The 17,476-nt window shown below is 45.0% G+C and overlaps 1 protein-coding gene across 6 annotated transcripts in view; it reads left to right on the top strand.

Moving 5' to 3' along the window:
* Positions 1–17,476, top strand: part of ELK4 (ETS transcription factor ELK4) — a 37,161-nt gene that overhangs the window by 10,429 nt on the left and 9,256 nt on the right. For 3 of the 6 annotated variants that reach the window (XR_014879915.1, XR_014879914.1, XR_014879913.1), the window contains exons 2-5: positions 4,979–5,194; positions 6,481–7,404; positions 8,397–8,513; positions 9,125–9,765. Coding sequence is in view for 3 of the 6 variants with exons in the window: in XM_085210329.1 (XP_085066455.1) it covers positions 4,988–5,194; positions 6,481–7,404; positions 8,397–8,513; positions 9,125–9,223 (1,347 nt within the window). In the remaining 3 variants the exon portion in view is untranslated. Of the gene's footprint in view, positions 1–4,477; positions 4,556–4,978; positions 5,195–6,480; positions 7,405–8,396; positions 8,514–9,124; positions 17,294–17,476 lie in introns of those variants that run through there. The other 3 variants (XM_085210329.1, XM_085210327.1, XM_085210330.1) reach the window with 2 other exon arrangements.

Here is a 17,476-nt window from a genome sequence, read left to right as displayed (position 1 = left end):
AGGTTTGTTGGTAATAGGATATTTCAAGTGCTGTGCTAATGAAACCGTTGCTTGATTGTGTGTTGATGACTGCTTAATTAGATATTTCATCAGTGATGTTGCAGCTCTTGTCCTTTTACTACAACAAAAGGAGTAGGGGGAATAGAGTGGCTATTTACTTGTTGTTTTGGCTGCAGACACCAAACTGCTTGATTTTACCTTGAGGTTAACCCTGTCTGGGCCTGTGACCTGCAGAGATCTCCTTTAATCTCAGTGCTCCGTGTTGCTTTTTTGTTTGTTTGTTTTCCTGGAACAACCATCAAAAGGCCGTGTCTGTGCAGGAGCGTTGCACAACGTTGCACGGGAGGAGGTGGGGGGGGGGGGGGTGGTTTATTGTCTGCACATTCCTTCTGTTTGCACACCGTGGCCATCTTCAGCCATTAGAAACACTGGGGAACGGTACAGTGCAGCCCTAGCAGCTCAGCTTTTGCAGTCTGTGTGCAGAGTGCCCATGCAAAGCAAGGGCTTCCTGTCACAGTGCAAGAGCCTCGTTTGCACACCTGCTGCGTGTCTGACTGCACTGTTAGCACGAGGTCCCAAAGACCACCTCTCACTTACTGCTGCTGTTTTATTAGAATAGTTTTTGAGCAGGAGCATACGTGCCCCGCAGAGCGGTTTCACTCCCTCCTGGCAGATGTCTGTGCCTTGTGGTTGGTGCACGCATACGCAGTGCTGGTTTTGTTGCTGGCAATCTTTGAGCAGCATCTTTTGTGGCGTTGTCACCCGGTGGCTCTGCTGCTGCTGCTCTGTGCTGCTCTGCCGGTCTTTGGAGATGCTGCTTCTGTGCCGCTGGCTGGGCAGCTGTATGGGTGCCAGTTAAGTGCCTGCAGGTGATGGTTTTGTCCTCACTGTGCGGGACGGCCTTCTTCCTCCCTCTCCTTTACGCTCTGTGTTGCCTCTGTGGGGGATTCTGACGAGGTTGCAGCCCTGACTGCTGTAATCAGTCCATCTGCAGAAGTCATCAGCCTGCAGCTGCTGATAAGGAAACATGCCGAGGCGAAGGATTACTCGAGCTGTTCTCAGGGCTGAGTCAAACACAGGAAACGTGCCAGAAGACCTCGAAGATGGGGAGGGGGGCGAGGGTGGGATACAGACCTGCCTTGCTGGAGCTCCTCTGGGTTCCGCCTCCCTCGGGGCTGAATGCTGAAGGTTGTTCTGCAGTGGTGAGTAAATCTGTGGCCGCAGCACAGATTGCCCTGTGCCACTTCCGAAGCCGTGCCACCCAGCAATTGCACACTGCCTGCCACAAACGATGCGGAGCCCCGAGGCTCTGCAATCGCACGGATTGTGGCATAGATGGATGAGAAGTTGCTGGAAAAGATGCATATCTCGTGTCCCAGCTCTCATGTAAACGTGAGGCTTTGTACCTTTGTCAAGGCCTCAAACGGAGCCGCAGCAACGCGAGAAAGCTCCGCTTTGCAGCACTCCTATTTAGAAAAGTGCAGCCAAATGCTGTCAGCTCCTCTGTGTACTTCAAGGGTCATCTGTAGGCGTCAGAGAAGATCTCAAGACAATAATAGTGCTCTATTTTAGCATGCTCATTACAAAGTATAACTGCCCTCTGCCTCTAGCAACTATTTTTTCCTCGTACTCAAATGGTGCAGAAGTGGGAAGGCTGTTGTCATAAACAGTGCTGTTGCCTGTCTGCCTAATTCCCTCTTTGTCTTTTCGTGTGAGACCTTTTTCCTTCTCCGTGGACTCTTGCAAGGCAAATAACCTTCAGCTGAAAGGCAGTTTTTCAGTGGCGTGCTTGTAATTATCAGCACAATCATCTTGAAGGAAAAGCAATCAGACAAGGAGGCTTTTTCTGCTGACGGGAGCTGTGCTGCAAACTGATGGCTTTCACGGGCAGGGCCGTGCATCTGGAAGAAGTTGAGATGTTCCATAGGAGCCATAAGAGGAGCAGCATCTCAGCATTGTGAGAGCGGGGTGGTGGGTTCCCATCCTCCTGCCCCAGCTGCAGAAGGAGGAATTGATGCTGAATGCATCCTTTGGGTTTTCTGAAGTCACACGCAGGTCGGCTGCCTGCTTTTTAATTGTACATCTCATGTGATGTTTTGGTTTGCTTTTACTTTCTCCCGCTTCATCCTGGAGAAGCAGCAGTTCTTTGTGTTCTCATGCCGTATCAAGGCAACTTTAATAAAGTTAAATTAGATGTGCCTTTGTTCATAGCACCACGTTCTCCTGCGGATGTGTTACTCTCTCCCAGTTGCTCCAGGTCCCCGAAGGGACAGGTTGTACCTGCCCACCTGTCCCATTGCTTTAGCCAGGTTGCAGGGATATTATTTCCCTTTCTATCTAACCAGGACAGGCTCCTGGATACGTTCAGGTGTCGCTCCGTTGTTTCCTGTAGGTGTGTGCAATAAATAATGAACGAAGAGGGGCGTTCGTCTGCAGCATAACCTGTCTGTGCACGATGCCGTGCTGCATCCTTGGCGAAATGATGGGAGGAATGGCACAGAGTGCTGAAACCTGTGATTCCAGGAGTCTTGGTAGCAGCTGGATGATCTGATGTTTGCTGTAGTCGTGGCTGTGCCCCTGGGGGGGGATTCCTGCAGCCGTAAAGCTGTGCTGTATGTAGAGATCGTGATGCCAGCGAGGAGCCCTGGTGTTGTTCTGCTGCTCAGGACAACGTGGCACATTGCTCTGAAGGTGGCTTTTAACAAATCTACCCTTCTGTTCAATCCAGGCGTGTGCTGTGCTGCTGTTCGTGCCACGGGAGCACAGTTGTGTCGGCTGTGTGCATCTCAGCTCTGCTCCAGCCATAAGCCAGGCAATGATGTGACTGCAGTAAGGTTGGAGAGCTTTCTGATAATGACAGCAAAGTGCTTCTTGCTAAAGGGAAGCACAGCGCTGAAATTACACGGCGTTTCAATTCGGGGATGCAATCATCACAGGTTTTTAGGAGAAAAAGCCTTTGCCTCCCTGATATTCTCCTGCTAATCTAATTTCTGTGTGATTACCTCCCGTTGCATCGCTCAGCGCTGTTTGGTGCAGTGCTGCTTATGGGCTTTGAAGCTGCTGCAGATAAACGTAGCGTGGGAATAATCACTCAACTTCATTTTTCCTGCTCTTTCTCTCTTAACACTTATCACGGGTATTGACAGCTCTATAGAATGGTAGAATCAAGTCCTGATGTCTACACAACACCCCGTGCGTGTGCATCATCCTGACAGGATAATGAGGCTGTGCTGGTGATGCTCTGTAGGAAATGCATTGGCAAAGTGCACAGCAGAGAGCTGGGAGGGCTTTAACTCCATTCCCTGCCCCACAGCTCCGTGCTTCACGACTTGCTCAGCAGCTGATGCCTTTCTTAGAGTGCTCAGCAATTAATTTGGGCAAGCGCAGAGTTGCGCTCATCAGTAATTAACGAGGAAAGCACCTTAGGCCAGCATAACTAGGTGGTGTGGGTGTCCTTCATTTTGAGATTGTTCCCTGTAATTGCAGCAATTTAACCGAGTTGATCAATGTAACATCATGTCAGTGTGCCATCAGGCAGGTATTTGTGAAAATAGGTTAAATGCAATGGGCTCTGCCCAAAAAGAATACCTGCCCCGGGGCACCTGATTTAAAATAGGAATGCTTGGTCCTGTGTAAACTGTCAGCAGTAATCCTTTTTCAGGGCTGACTGGATTCTGAGGCTCTGACATGTAGACTGTTCTCTTCCTTATTTAGGGCTGGCTAAGTGCTGGGCAGTAACGAGATTGGAATAAAGGCTTTGGTAATGAGGACAAACTGGCAGTCCTGCCTGGATCTCAAACTTAGCCCTGTGTGTGCCTGGACCTCAACAACACGGACACGAGTCCTTGCTGGGGCTGCGAGCCTTCAGAGCCTCCTCCTGCCAACAGCACTTGGTAGCTAGAGCTGCACTCACCCCAGTAGGAGCCCCTGTGCCATAAAGGTTGGCCTTTATGGAGGGTTGGGGCAGGGGGAAATCTAGCAGGGCGCACATCCAGCGTAGTTCTTTGGGAAGGCTCTTATTGCAGAGCAGCCGTGTTTGTTTTTGTTACGTTGGAAGAAGTTGAAGCTGTATGGAGAGAAGCCACGTGTTCTGGGAGAGGAGAATCCATATGGGATGCTGCATGAATATGGTTCTAGCTGTTTTAATTCACAGCCTGGTTTCTTTGTACGGACAGGATTATTGGTGTTGCGCTTACATTTTGGTGGAAGCATCACCTCATGTAGGCAGATGTGGTCAGGGAATGGCCTCCATGTCTGTACTGGTGGCTGTACATCCCTCCTGCAGTGCAGGAAAACTGTGCTGGAGTGACACTGGTCCTAAGAGACCTCAGCCTTGAAAACTTGAAAAGCCAAGTCAATGCTTGAAATTGTATTTGCTTCTTTTTTTTTTTTTTTTTTTTTCTTTGCTTAATTTCTTATGAAAGGGATGAAAATTGCGTAAGAAAGATAAGGGAGCAGGCTGGGGGTTGGCTGGGAGGGACGTTAGAAATGTGAACTGAAGGAAGGTTGGGTTGTTCTTCACAGTGACATCTGAAGCTGAAGGAGGAGGCTGCAGGTGAGTGGGTGGGAAGGGAGGAGGTGGTTTGATTTTTACCTGGGTGCACCTGAGCTGTTCCTCAGTGCAACTCAGAATGGGTGACCGTGGAACAACTAAGAATTGGGGTGGTTTTCTTTTTGGGGTTTTTTTTTTTTTTTTCTTTTCTTTGGGTAATGACTCATTGCAACTTACCCAAAATGACCTGATTTAGTTAAATGAGGCTAAATATAACCCATGTGAAAAGGACTGACATGTGGGAGGAGACGATAGCAGTTGGCTCTCAGCCTCCCTGTTCTGCAGGGAACATCTTTCACGACTGGTGACTAATAATTTTTTACTCTTGCTGCCTTTGGAAATAACATCTCTGTGCCCTCACCCTCCTTCTAGGGAGATGCAGAAGATGCACGGTTCCTAATCTGTTGCCTTTTCTCTGCATTTCAGCTTACTGCTATGGACAGTGCTATCACCCTGTGGCAGTTCCTCCTCCAACTCCTGAAAGAGCCTCAGAACAAGAATATCATCTGTTGGACCTCCAATGACGGGGAGTTCAAACTGCAGCAGGCAGAGGAGGTGGCCAGACTGTGGGGAATCCGCAAGAACAAGCCCAGCATGAACTACGATAAACTCAGCCGTGCTCTCAGATACTATTATGTGAAGGTAACAAAGTCCATAAATCCACCTGAAGTCCTTATCCATCTTACCAGCTTCTGCCTAATGAGCTTTGTTTCCTTTTTCATTCTCTTCGAGGGGATAGGTGTCACTTCTGGCTCCAAGAGTTAAGTGAGGTGCACTGACTTAAGTTTAGAGGTTTTTCTTTTTCCTTTTGTTTATCCTCGTGCCTGGTTCCTCTCCAGTGGTTATTTTCTAAGGTTCTGGATGGCAAAATGTTTTCCTCTTTAATTTATGCCCTTGCTATTATCCTTCTGTGAGTAATATTCTCCTTTCCAACCACATTAAAACCTTTTCTGTAATTATCTCTATGAAGGGGCTATCAAAATAGGGATTTCCAGCATGGTAGCTTAGAGGTTCTTTGTTTTCATTCTTGTGTTCAGAAATGCACCTCTACTGAGGAGACTGAGTTTAGTCCAGCAGAGTGAGGTGCTTCTCTTCTGAAGCTGATGTCTTCAAAGAACTTGGAAGAACACGAGTAGTGTCAAAAAGCTGAACTGGAACCACAGTGTGGGATTGTTACCTTCATTTCAGTAACCTTCCAGTAAGCCATTTATCCCACAGCTGTTGTCATGTGGGTGTAGAGATTTAAAAAAAAAAGGTTTCTGAAGAAGCTGTCAGCTTGTGGGGTGCAGTGTGGTGCTTGGAGTTTAATATTGGGCAGCACAATTTCCTTCATCTGATTTTGCACCATGAGGTCTCAGTAATAATAACTGTACAACAAATCAGCATCCTCTGTGGCCCAAATTGTGTGTGGTGTTTCAGTGAGGAGCTAAGCAAGTTTGACAAAGTTTGTGGTATTAAGATAACTGATAAGCCCACGTTCTGCTGCTTTCTTTTGTTATCATCTCACTAAGAATAAGGGTGGTTTGATTTAATGTATTAGGCATCAATTCTACAAACTTCGTAAGCCTTAATCTTGTATGTTCTCCTCTTAGATTATGCTTGCAGTGACGTTAACTTCAATGGTGGTACCTTTGTTTCCTAGTGGATCATCTTAAATATTTGAAACAGAATTGCTCTGCTCTCTTAGGGTTGCTGTGGGTGCGCTGAGGTCAGGTTGAGCCTCACCTGTTGTGTCTGTGAGCTCTGGAGATGATACTTTGGCAGGATAACTGAACTGCAAGACTGCAGTGTGTTTAAAACAAAAGAAAAAAAAGAATTTCTGTTGAAAGATGACAAACTATTGAATTCCTCAGTCTATTTTAGGCAGAGTTTGTAGCAGGAAAATGAATCTAAAGAAAGGCTAAAAATACCTATCTTCTTACCCACAGAATATCATTAAAAAAGTGAATGGTAAGAAGTTTGTGTACAAGTTTGTTTCTTATCCGGAGATCTTAAAAATGGATCCACTTGTCGTGGGAAGGATAGAAGGAGAGCCCGAGCTGAGCAGCTTTGCAGAGGTTAACAGTGCTCCAAAGGACGTGGAAAGCTGTGGGAAGGAGAAGTCTCAGTCGTGTGCTAAATCCTCCAGCCGCAACGACTACATCCACTCAGGCTTGTACTCCTCTTTTACGCTGAACTCCCTGAACTCTTCCAACGTAAAACTCTTCAGGTCCATCAAGATTGAGAATCCGGCTGAGAAACTGACAGAGAAGAAAGCTGCTCAGGATCCAACGCCGTCTGTCATCAAGTTTGTCACCATGCCCTCCAAAAAGCCTTCATCCGTCCCCCTGATCGCCACCACTTCGACAGTCTCTGCTACATCCACTGCTTCTGCCACCTCAACTGCATCCTCTCTTCCCATGGGATCAGAAGAAACGCTGCAGACCTTGGAGACTCTCGTTCTCCCCAAGTTAACTATCCCTGAAGCTCCAGCACCTTTGCCAAACTTGACCACCAGCTTTACCCCAACTCCACCTGTATCCTCGGTTTCTCCCGTTCTGCAAGTTCCTTCCACCCCCCCATCGCCGCCCCTGAGTTCTAATCCTGACCTGGACATTGACACGGACATAGAATCAGTGGCTTCTCAGCAGCTGGAGCAGGCTCAGAGCCTTCAGCATCAATCCCCAGAGCCCAAAGAGCAGGATTCATCTGTTCTGGAGAAGGAATTTGCCAATCACCTCTCCAGATCTAAAAAACCCAAAGGGCTGGAGTTGGCTCCTACTCTCGTCATTACAGGCAGTGATCCAAGTCCATTGGGAATACTGAGCCCTTCCCTCCCCACTGCTTCTCTTACTCCAGCACTTTTCTCCCAGGTAACCCAATTCCCCCACCTCCTTTTTTTCTTTTCTTTTTTTTTTTTTTAACCACAATAGTGGTTGTGTTACACTGTAAGGCAGTAAGGGAGGGCAGATGAACCAAACCAGCACTGTAAGGATCCTTTTGTAAACATCCCAGAGTGACACTGAATTATTACCAAAGCACTTCAGGCTCATTCTGAAATCCTTCAGGTTGATTCTGAAATTCCTTTAAAAACAGGTGTGTGGTTCAGCAATGTTCTTTCACTTGATTTAGTAGCCATTAAAACCATAATAATGTGATTTAATGTGATAACAATGGCTGCATAATTTGGTTGTTCTCAGTGCGTGGGAAAGGAAAGCTTTCGTTCCTCATGGAAAATCTGGAAGAGAACTGAATCCAAGTATGCTGTTATATTGTTCTGTATACATTTAATCTCCTTCCTGTAATAAATTGGAGTTAAACTGCAGGGAAACTGCTGATAGAAAATTGAAATGGCTGAAGACAGGAGAAAAACAGAGTGCAGTTGCACTTTTGGAACCCTTCAAAGTGTTTGGCTTGTAAACCTGGAACGTCCAGAGCATTCAGAAGCTGGGTGTGCATTTCTTTTGTTGTAGCTTACATTCCCCATGTCACTCAGACCATGTGTGTGCCCGCTGTCTGCTCATTTTAAATTAGCTGAGTTCTCCAAAGTCACTTGCAGGTGCTGCATATGAATTGCAGGAGAAGGCAATTTGCTGTAGGTTACAGCAGGATTTGGCAGCTGCTGGGAGGAGAGGGCCAGTTGCTAAGAAAGGGGAGGGAGAACTGATGGCTGCTGCTGCTGTTGTGGGGTTTGAAGGGAAGAAGAGGAGGTGGGAGGAGGCAGAAGGAGAGGATGGGAGTTCCTAAAATGGGATCCAGCCCTCTGCAGCTGGAGGAGCTGGATTACTGTGGCCAGATTTACATATGCAGTGCATTACTCCAAGTGCAGCTTTCACACGACTGACTGTCTTTGTGTGTTTTGCAGACTCCCATCTTGCTGACCCCAAGCCCCTTGCTCTCCAGTATTCATTTCTGGAGTACCCTCAGCCCGGTTGCTCCTCTCAGTCCTGCAAGGTTGCAAGGTGCTAATACACTCTTTCAGGTAAGTTCCAGCAAGTTCAGCCCATCTCTGAGCCATACTTGTCAGTGCTTTCTTCAGAAGACCTGTAGGGATCTGTTAGCCCAAGAATCTGATGACAAGTTTGGGCAGTAATATTTGCTGTTTAATAAGATGAGGCAGTTAAGTAGAGGCATTTCATGATATGTCATGAAATATTGTCATGCTTTGGTTTGCTCAGTCTTTCCAAGTTTGAAGTACTAAAAGGTTTCCTTTAATTCAGGGGATCTTTTTGTAGCTGGTACCCTTTTCTCTGCAAACAGGCGATAATTAATTGAAGAACAACATAGGACATTGTTTCCCAACAAGCTGTATCAAGTCATTTTCTTGTGATATGACTAGTTTAGGACATAGGCAGTGCTCAGTGCAGAGGCTGCAGTCTGTGTCCCTCCTGTAGCACTGGCTGTAATAGCTGGAGTTGTGCAATCTGTGGTGTGGTGGCACTTAAAAAGTAATTAGCTGGGGGAAGACAGGAAGATTCTTTGAAGGGTTTTTTTGTTTGTTTGTTTGTTTCCTGGGGAGCTTCTTTATGCAGAGTTAGAGAAGAACATAAAATTAAAATGCCCTTTCTCAAGCACTTTTGTTTTGTCTTTTAGTTTCCATCAGTGCTGAACAGTCATGGCCCATTCACACTGTCTGGACTGGATGGACCCTCTACCCCTGGCCCATTTTCCCCTGATCTGCAGAAGACATAGCACACGAACTCATGGAAAGGACATATTGGCAAGCAAGGAAAAGAGATGACACTTATATTTAACCACGATTTTTTTAAAAGAGCGATTTATAATTCCACAGAGATTATCAGCAGTCATAGTTTTTGCCATTCCCAGATAAAATGCCTTTTTTTGCAAAATTCCTGTTTTTTGAAGACCCAGATTGGTAATGTTTATGCAAATGCCTTAATAGGAGCTGAAGCTCCGGTCTCTTCCCTCCTTGGTTGGAAGACTTCACTATGGTTAAAGGGAGTTTCAATTGGTGTTGCAGTAACTGAGTCTGCACTGTTTGCAGTAAATAGTATCAGAGAAGTCTCTTCTCTATGACTCTTGGAAAACCTCTGTTCTTCTGCTTCCTGTGCTTGGCAAGAAGAAATATAATCACGATCGAAGCTGGCATTGCAGGAAATGCTTGGGAAAGGAGTGTGTGTGTGCACTCAGCTTTGCCTTGGGGCCTGATGACTTCTGCAGCTGCAAAACAGCCCGCATCTTATCTGCTGTAAAAACATCTTGTCTCTTTGCAGGTAGAAATTTTCAAGGCATACTCCATGATTGTGTTTCTGAGATGTGGACAATTTCTCAATGACGCTGCATGCAGACAGCCCAGCCTTGCAGTGCTTGGCTCCTGGATGCTTCCGAGCCCTCCTTCAGCGAGGGGGCAAAGCCTGGAGACAAACAACTGGTGGGATCAGTTCTTTTCAGTTCTCAGAAAGTTTGAATGCTGAAGTCCAAACATTTCTTGTGCCGGAGACCTGTAATCTCACTGCTGGAAGATGAGCAGAATGGTGGATTTTACGTGAGGTGTTGAGGGTTTATCTGTGACATGAGGTTGCTGCCTGATGCTGCGTTTTCATCCCCAAGCAGTGGGTGAGAACGCTGATGTCTGAGTGTTGTTACTGCTTTTTTTCCACAGTTTGAAGTGGAGAAGCTTTTCCCAGCTCTTATCTCGAGTTTGGCTTTAAATCTATTGCTTTTTTTATTATTATTCGAGGAAGCACTCAGACCCTGAGAAAGTTAGGCTTAATGTTGTACCGCTGGCTGACAGAGGTACCGGGGGTGCCCACCTCACTGTAAATTTGCACTTGTTTTTCTTTCCTTGGTGGCCACGTGTGTGTGTGTGAATTAATAGAAGACGAGTTTCCAGAGCCATTTGAAACACTGATGAAATTTTTTAATTCGATTTTTAAACCTCAGGAGGCCTTTTTAAGAGAACGGAGGAATGAAAGAAGAGGGACTTGCCCTCACGGGTGGGATGTCTCAGTCCGTGCCCTTCCACTTTGGGGCATCTGCTGTCAGGCAGCAACTTCTGTTTGCCACTCACGTTGAGCTGAGTGACACAAGGTAATCTTGGTAAAATACCTTCTAGAAAACAGATTGAAGCAGTCTCCTTCCTTTGGTATCCCCAGTGGCTGGCTGTGAAGTTTTAATGAGCAGAGGAAGGTTGTACCTTAACAGCACGAGGAGCTGGCAGTGTGCTTCTTGCAGAGCACACCTGTTTGATGGAGAAACGGTGAGCTGAGGCTTACCACAGTTTTCCTTTTGCCACTTTTGCAGACTGAATTCACTTTAAAGCGTACGTACGACAATACCCAGGACTTAACTTACTGCAGTGATGTTCTCTCTCTATTCTAGCATTGAATAAACCACTTTGTATGTTTCTGATACAGCACCCTCGACACGAGTGGGTGTAATGGAGTTGCTTTTTGGGCATTGTTCATCCAGAAAGTCCTCTGCCAAGTGGGAGAAAAGAGTGTGCCTATTTCAGGTGCTGGTAGCAGGGAGTGAGCTCGTGTAATGAACTGTCTTCCTGTTGAGTTTCATTGGAGGAGTGATAACTGCTTTGCATTTAGACATCAGCAGATACAGGATAAAGTTCCTGTGCCGGTGGCTCTTAAAATGACAATGTGCAATATTGACTTTTTTTTTTTTTTTTTAAATGCAGAGAGAAACCTGCAGATCATAATTAAGAGCAGGCATGTGGAATTTTCTGGTTTGCATGATAGCTTATGAGTTTGCTCTAGAAAAATATATATAGCTATATATAAATAGCAGCACTTTTAATGGTTGTTTTAGGTTGGCCAATTTTATGCCCAATGTGTGTGTGGATTTGAGAGCAACATTGCAGACTAGGATTAGAGTTTAAAAATGACTAATGAGCACTAAAGACTTGCAATTTAATTGCTTCCCTTTCCTTGTCCCCTATGGAGAAAAGCCAAGTTTTAGTTTAAAAGTTGTGTATGTGCACACGTGCACTTAATTTTTTTGTAAACTGCATCACTTTCAGCATAGATATGCAAGAGAACCAAATGCTGACTAATAGAGCTTGTCAGTTTTTGCTTGGCCTAATTTCATGCTGTTCTCCAAGTAGCTGCAGCAGATTGCACTGCCATAGCTGTGAGATGCACGCTCACCTTCAGGAATACCTTCTTAGGGAAAGTTGCTATGAAAGTGCAGCCTCTCTGTATTTCAGCCTGGTGGTGTCCAACTTCCTGACAGGTGATGTGAGAAGATGATTACTTTTGCTTAGGCACCTGCCTTGGAAAACAGGAGTCCCCTATGGGGTTGTAATCTCAGGAGGCAGTTGGGAAAGCAAACTGGAAGTCTGGGCACGGGGAGAGAGGCTTGCTGAGGTTTTCCCCACTTCAGGTCACTTAAGATAATACTTAATATTGTATATATGCTGCCTCATTAAGCAGACGTTTATTAATAAGCATAGAACTGCCAGCTTTTTTGGATCACATTCCTCGGAGCTCGGTGATGTGACTTGCTGGAGCTCTACTGGCTCAATTCAGGAGCAGTTTGCAGCTCATTGCAACTTGTTTTTAGTATAGGGAAGGTGGGGTTAGTATAGGCTCTTCTTTAATTATCACGTTAGCAGTTTGTAATATGGGTGTAGTACCATGTTGGTTTAAAAAAATAGTGCAGCATTACAGAAACGTTGTGTGACATTGCAGTTCATGTTGCTGAAGTAACTGTGGTATTGTTGAATGCTTTGATAGTATTTGCATTGGTTAATTCCTAGGTGGTGGTAGAATTAGACTGGATGAGCATGGAAGCTGAACATCTGTCTTGCTTCTAGAAATCTCTTTTAAATGTCACTGCTGCTGTATAATAGTACTGCAGAGTTGCAAAGCTTGTGCTGCTGCTGTCTGTGCTATGTCTGTCTTTTTTGAGAAGCTGAACCATCAGGATGCCACTAGCTGCAAGCAGACAATCCATGGAAAGCAGAATTGTGCTGATAATCCCCTGCAGTCATACAACGTTCCCTGTTCCACCTTCCTGTTTTCAGAGAACGTGATCCCAATGATGAGGGTGGTGGAAGGAAGCTTTTTCCTTAGCAGAGTGGAACCCCGGAGCCTCGTTTCAGGAATCTGGCTGGCTGGATGTGGTTCCTATGCAGCGCCTTTGGCACATTGCATTCTGCAGTAGGGCAGGAAGTGATGAAATTCCTCAAATTTGGGAGTTCACTGTGTTCCCTCAGAGTGTCTTAAGGCTTCGGTATCTGTGCATCCTTGCTAGAAAGGAGTGTGTTATCACAGGAAGGGCTTTGGCTGTTCAGTAGTTTGTTTGGGATAGTTTCTCCCAATAGTTTTTTCAAGCCTTGGATATCTAGCAGATAGATTCTTCTTGGTTTTTTTTTTTTTTTTTTTTAATATAGTGTTCATTTTAACCACAACGAGGGCTGTTTTTGTGCATATCTTCAACCACAAAGCGCTGTGTGACGTCAGATCCCCCACCCTCTGTGACTTCAACTTGGGTGCAAGAATTTCAGCAGCTTGGGACTGGGTGGCAGAGCTGGCCTGGCACATCCAGCCAGCTCCAAGTAAGCATGGGTTCAGAGTTCTGCTCCACTTCTGTAGCATTTTCCTTGTGCTTGGTTCGGAGCCCATAGAACTGCCAGTCTGTTGGCCACCCGTGGTTTATCAGTGTATTTTTTAGTTAAGTTTTGCGACTGTTTTATAGCTTTTTTTTGTTGTTGTATGTACTCATATTTTACTCTACCACTTAACCTCTTCCATTTTGAACGCGTGTTTGTTTACAAGGCACATCTCAGTGCTGTATCAAGAGGCTATCTTGGTATTGTCAGCTATGGAATAAACTACATCAGTAGTTCAGGAACGTTGTCAGAATGGCCAGATGCTTTGAAACTCCACGTGTGAGTTTTGGGTGTCTGTAACACTGTTGTTCTGGTTTGTTCCTTAGTTCACCTGTGTAGGAAATAGATTTCTCTTCTGGTCCTGGGTATGAGTGGTTTATTTTGTCTGACCAGTTTTGGAGCATCTTTTTGCAAACAGCCCGAGCCTCGCAGGATTTATGCTCAGCAGATCAATTAAAAATCCGATGAAAATCAGATGGAAATCCATTAAAATTGCAGTCGTGTTCCTTAAAAAGCTGTTCGGGGTGCTGTAATGAGGGGTGGTACGTCTTGTCTAAACAGGGATTTTTTTGTTGTTGCTTGATTTGAGTTTAATTAAGCAGTAATTGGCAATGGCTGCTGTTTAGTCTGAGCAGTGGTAGCAAATCTGCTTAATGTGGAGCCTTTGGCGACTGCCATCAAGTTGAGTGGCAGTGAATATGTGCCGTGCTAAAGTTGATCTGCTGAAATCAGAGGCTGTCAGATGAAGATTAAAAGATAAAACGTGGTGACAGTTGTTTTACACAGTTCTGTGGGGCTGTTCCTGCCAGAGGCTTTTTCCTAGATTGACATCTGCGGCCGCTGCTTTCCACTTGGAGAGAGCAAAGCCTATGGACTCTGCAGGAGCCCTACAAAACAGGTTCCAAACAGAGAAATATTCCTGAAAACAGAACTAAATCTTTTCTCTGTAGCTGGCTTTTAGTCCTGAGGATGCAATCTAGGGGCAGCGAAGCTGCACTAATGGCAGTGCTGCCGTGTTTCTGCAGTCTGTGTTGTGCATCACTGTTGGACCCTCTGCTCAGATCCCCTGACTGTCCTGGTGCTGCCTGAAGCAGGAGGAGAGCGTTGGTTTTGGGTCTCTGGTAGATCTAGAAGTGAGGAGTGTTATTCTTGATTTGTACAAAGAACAAACAGACATAAGGGAGATGATGTTCAGTGCAGGAAGTTGGTTCTTTCTGGAGGATGCTGCTTTGCTGACTGTCACCATCCTTGTTTTGGTTTGTTTGTTCCTTTTCCCCCCCAAGAAAGTGACCTTCAGGATAAGAAAGCTGTTCAGGGCCCCATGCTTCTGCTTGGATGTGCATGCTAATGTATTTCCCTTTTCAGACAGCAAGACATCAGATTCATATAAATTATCCTACCAAACACAGTAGGACTGATCAGAATTGATTTTCATTTCCCCTCCCCTTCCAAAGAATGTTGTAGAAGACTTGAATTGCAGAGCCGTCGCAGGCATCTAATCAAAAAAGGCAAACTTGTACAGCTTGTTTCCTCTATGCATTGTTCCACCGAGGCTGAACAGCTCTCTCCATACAAACATACACGTGCACACCTGTTCACTGCCAGGGGACGTGTGTTCAGGATGCAGTGCAGCTTCCAGGTTTGTACACCCAGAGCAAACACTGCACGATGCAGTTGCCACTTGAAAACGTTTTGCACGTGCTGTGGATGCTTCTGGGGGGAGGGGGGGGGGGGGCTTTTCTTTTTCTCTTGGTTGTATCACAGCATGTGGGCTAAGGATTCCCAAAGGTTATTTTTAAATGCATCTTTGGCGTTGCCGTATGCCACATCTTCCTGGAAAAAGAAGTGTCTTAAATGTATCTTTGAACAGTTTTATGCTCATGGAACAAAAAATTGGGGCTTTTTTTTTTTTTTTTTTTTTTTCAACTTTCTCTGTTGAGACCAGGTGTTGCAGAAGGTGTAATTGTCAGCATTTGGAAAACAGGGGTCTTGAAATGGAGACACGGATCCAACTGTCAGCAGTGCAGGGAGGTTGGAAAGCACTGCTTGGAGCCCACGTCCTGGAGCAGTACGTGCAGCAGTGCTGTACTAATAACTGGAAGCTGTTTTTTGTTTTTCTTTTTCCTTTCCTTATTTTCTGGAACACAGGAAGGTGGTGAGGATGGGCTCTGCATGGATCCTGGTGTGTGTGCTGTGTGCCGGGGTACAATACTACAATACCTGGGTGTGCTCTGGGCTCCTTGAGCTGTGTTGTGGGTTGTTTTGGCAAGCATGTCTTAACTCTTCAGGCTTTGGAACTGCTTTAGAGAATTGTGTTGACTTTTTGTTCTGCTGTTGTTCAGTTGCACAGAGTTTTTATATATATGATGTACTAGTTTTAACGTTAATTCTCCGTGAACAGGGTTGAGATTAACTATTCATTGTAGTTTAAAAAAAGCAAAGCAAAAAAAAAAAAAAAGCAAAAAAAAAAAAAAAAAGTATTCTAAAACTCCCTTTGAAAATCTTGTTTGTATCCTGTTGCAGTGTTACCAGATGGCCTTATGTACGTCACAGTGTTTTGTGATAAGTACAGTAGCACATTTAATGCTTCTCTCCCCCAACCCCTCTGTTTTTATAGCTGAGAAGCGTATTCTTAATAACAGAGATGGAATAAATAGGGAAGCTGAAGCGACACGCATAGTGAAGATAGTGGTTGTCTCCTCTCGTGCGCATTGGGACAGCTGGAATCAATCTGAGGCTGAACAGGGGAGGCAACCAGCATGGGGCTTTGTCTTGGGACTGCTGAGAACACAGAGCATGCTGATGGCAGACAGCTCTCGTGTGCCACGAGCTTGTAAAGCAGGGAAGGTCCCTTGGCTGCAGCAGAACTGCTCTGAGTTGCAGCAGCTGAAGGTCTGCTCCTTGCAGCTTTCTGCCTGTGGCTCAGCTGGAGCCAGGGAGGAAAGCATCAGCTGAATGGGAGAGACTTTAAGCAACCAACTCAGCAGTGGTGATGGTTGGCAGCTGTTCTGTTTCTTTTTCAAGCGCAGATCTGTTTTGGAAAGTGATTTTTCTGATGCCTTTAGTGCTGCTCCTCGAGTGGTTTTTTCAGGTCAGTCTGGGCTCTGTGTGGATCAGCACAATGATGTCTGCAGTATTTTTCATACTCCTGCAGCTCTGACTCTTCTGCTTGGGGCAGATTGAGGAGACAACCACATCAGCTAACTCTGTAAGTGGATCCTCTCTTATTTTCCTGCAATTTAGTAGAAACATGAGTGGTAAAAATGATACGAAGTCAGCAGATGACGTTTTCAGTTGCTCTTTCCAGAACAGAATTGCATTGGATTCACGTGTCTAGTGCCAAGTCAAGATGCAAAGTTATGTCATAGCAAACATCTGCGTGCTTCCTACCTTGGAGATTGATCCTAGACCTGGGGTTTGGAGACAGCAAGGACCTTGCACTGCTTCGGTGCTCTGGTTAGAGTTGGAGAGAGTAGCTTCTCAGTCTTTCTTACTTCAGAAAAATAATACCTTATAATAAGAGTATCTTAATGCCATTGTGTTTAAAAAATAAAATGCTGGTATGTAATGCAAGTACATAAATAGCCAAAGTTTTCAGTAATTGTTCAGCGTTACTAAATTTGCTTTTATTTAACCTTCCAAGGTAACATATTAGGAAGACCTTCAGCGTGTTGATACCATGTTGGGAGAAAAAAAAAAAAAGTCTGATCAACTTAATCCTTGTACATATGCAGTTCTTTGAACACATTTCAGGTTTGGCTGCGATTTGGAGGGCGAAGTTCTGAGATGCAAAAGGTGTTTTGGAGGAAGTGCACTGTAATGACTTCAAAGTGACTCGTGCTGCTTTTACAGAGCAGCGTATTGGCAGTTTTTATTCAAACATAATGAAGGTCTTTCCTGAGGAATCAGGTGACTTTTCTATTGCTTCAATTTTTGTGCAAAAAAAAAAAATAAATCCATGTATTGCAATCTTTTTTTTTTTTTTTTAAATAGGGTGGGAATAGTTAAAGAAAACTATTTTATGTAAGAACTGACAGAGAGATTTGCTTTGTATAATGCAAGCTGGCTTTAAAAAAGCATTGTAGCAAATTATTCAAGTCAATCATATGTTAATAGTTATGTGCAACCAGACATGCAAAACAATTGTATTTTTTTAAATAAATATTTTTAACAAAGTTCCTGATCTTTTGGCTGTTTGGTTTTTGTTTGTTTGTTTTTTTCAGCGGAGGAAACTGAAAGTTACAGCTGTGGGGCAGTGCTAAGGACTCTGTGCTAAGGACTCTGTGCTAAGGACTCTGTGCTAATGACTCTGTGCTAAGGACTCTGTGCTAATGACTCTGTGCTAATGACTCTGTGCT

This window comes from Meleagris gallopavo, chromosome 28 (genome assembly GCF_905368555.1).
Source record: "Meleagris gallopavo chromosome 28, MGAL_WU_HG_1.1, whole genome shotgun sequence".
NCBI classification, from domain to species: domain Eukaryota; kingdom Metazoa; phylum Chordata; class Aves; order Galliformes; family Phasianidae; genus Meleagris; species Meleagris gallopavo.
Note: the sequence above shows the minus strand (reverse complement) of the source record. Positions and strands in the feature narration are given on the sequence as shown.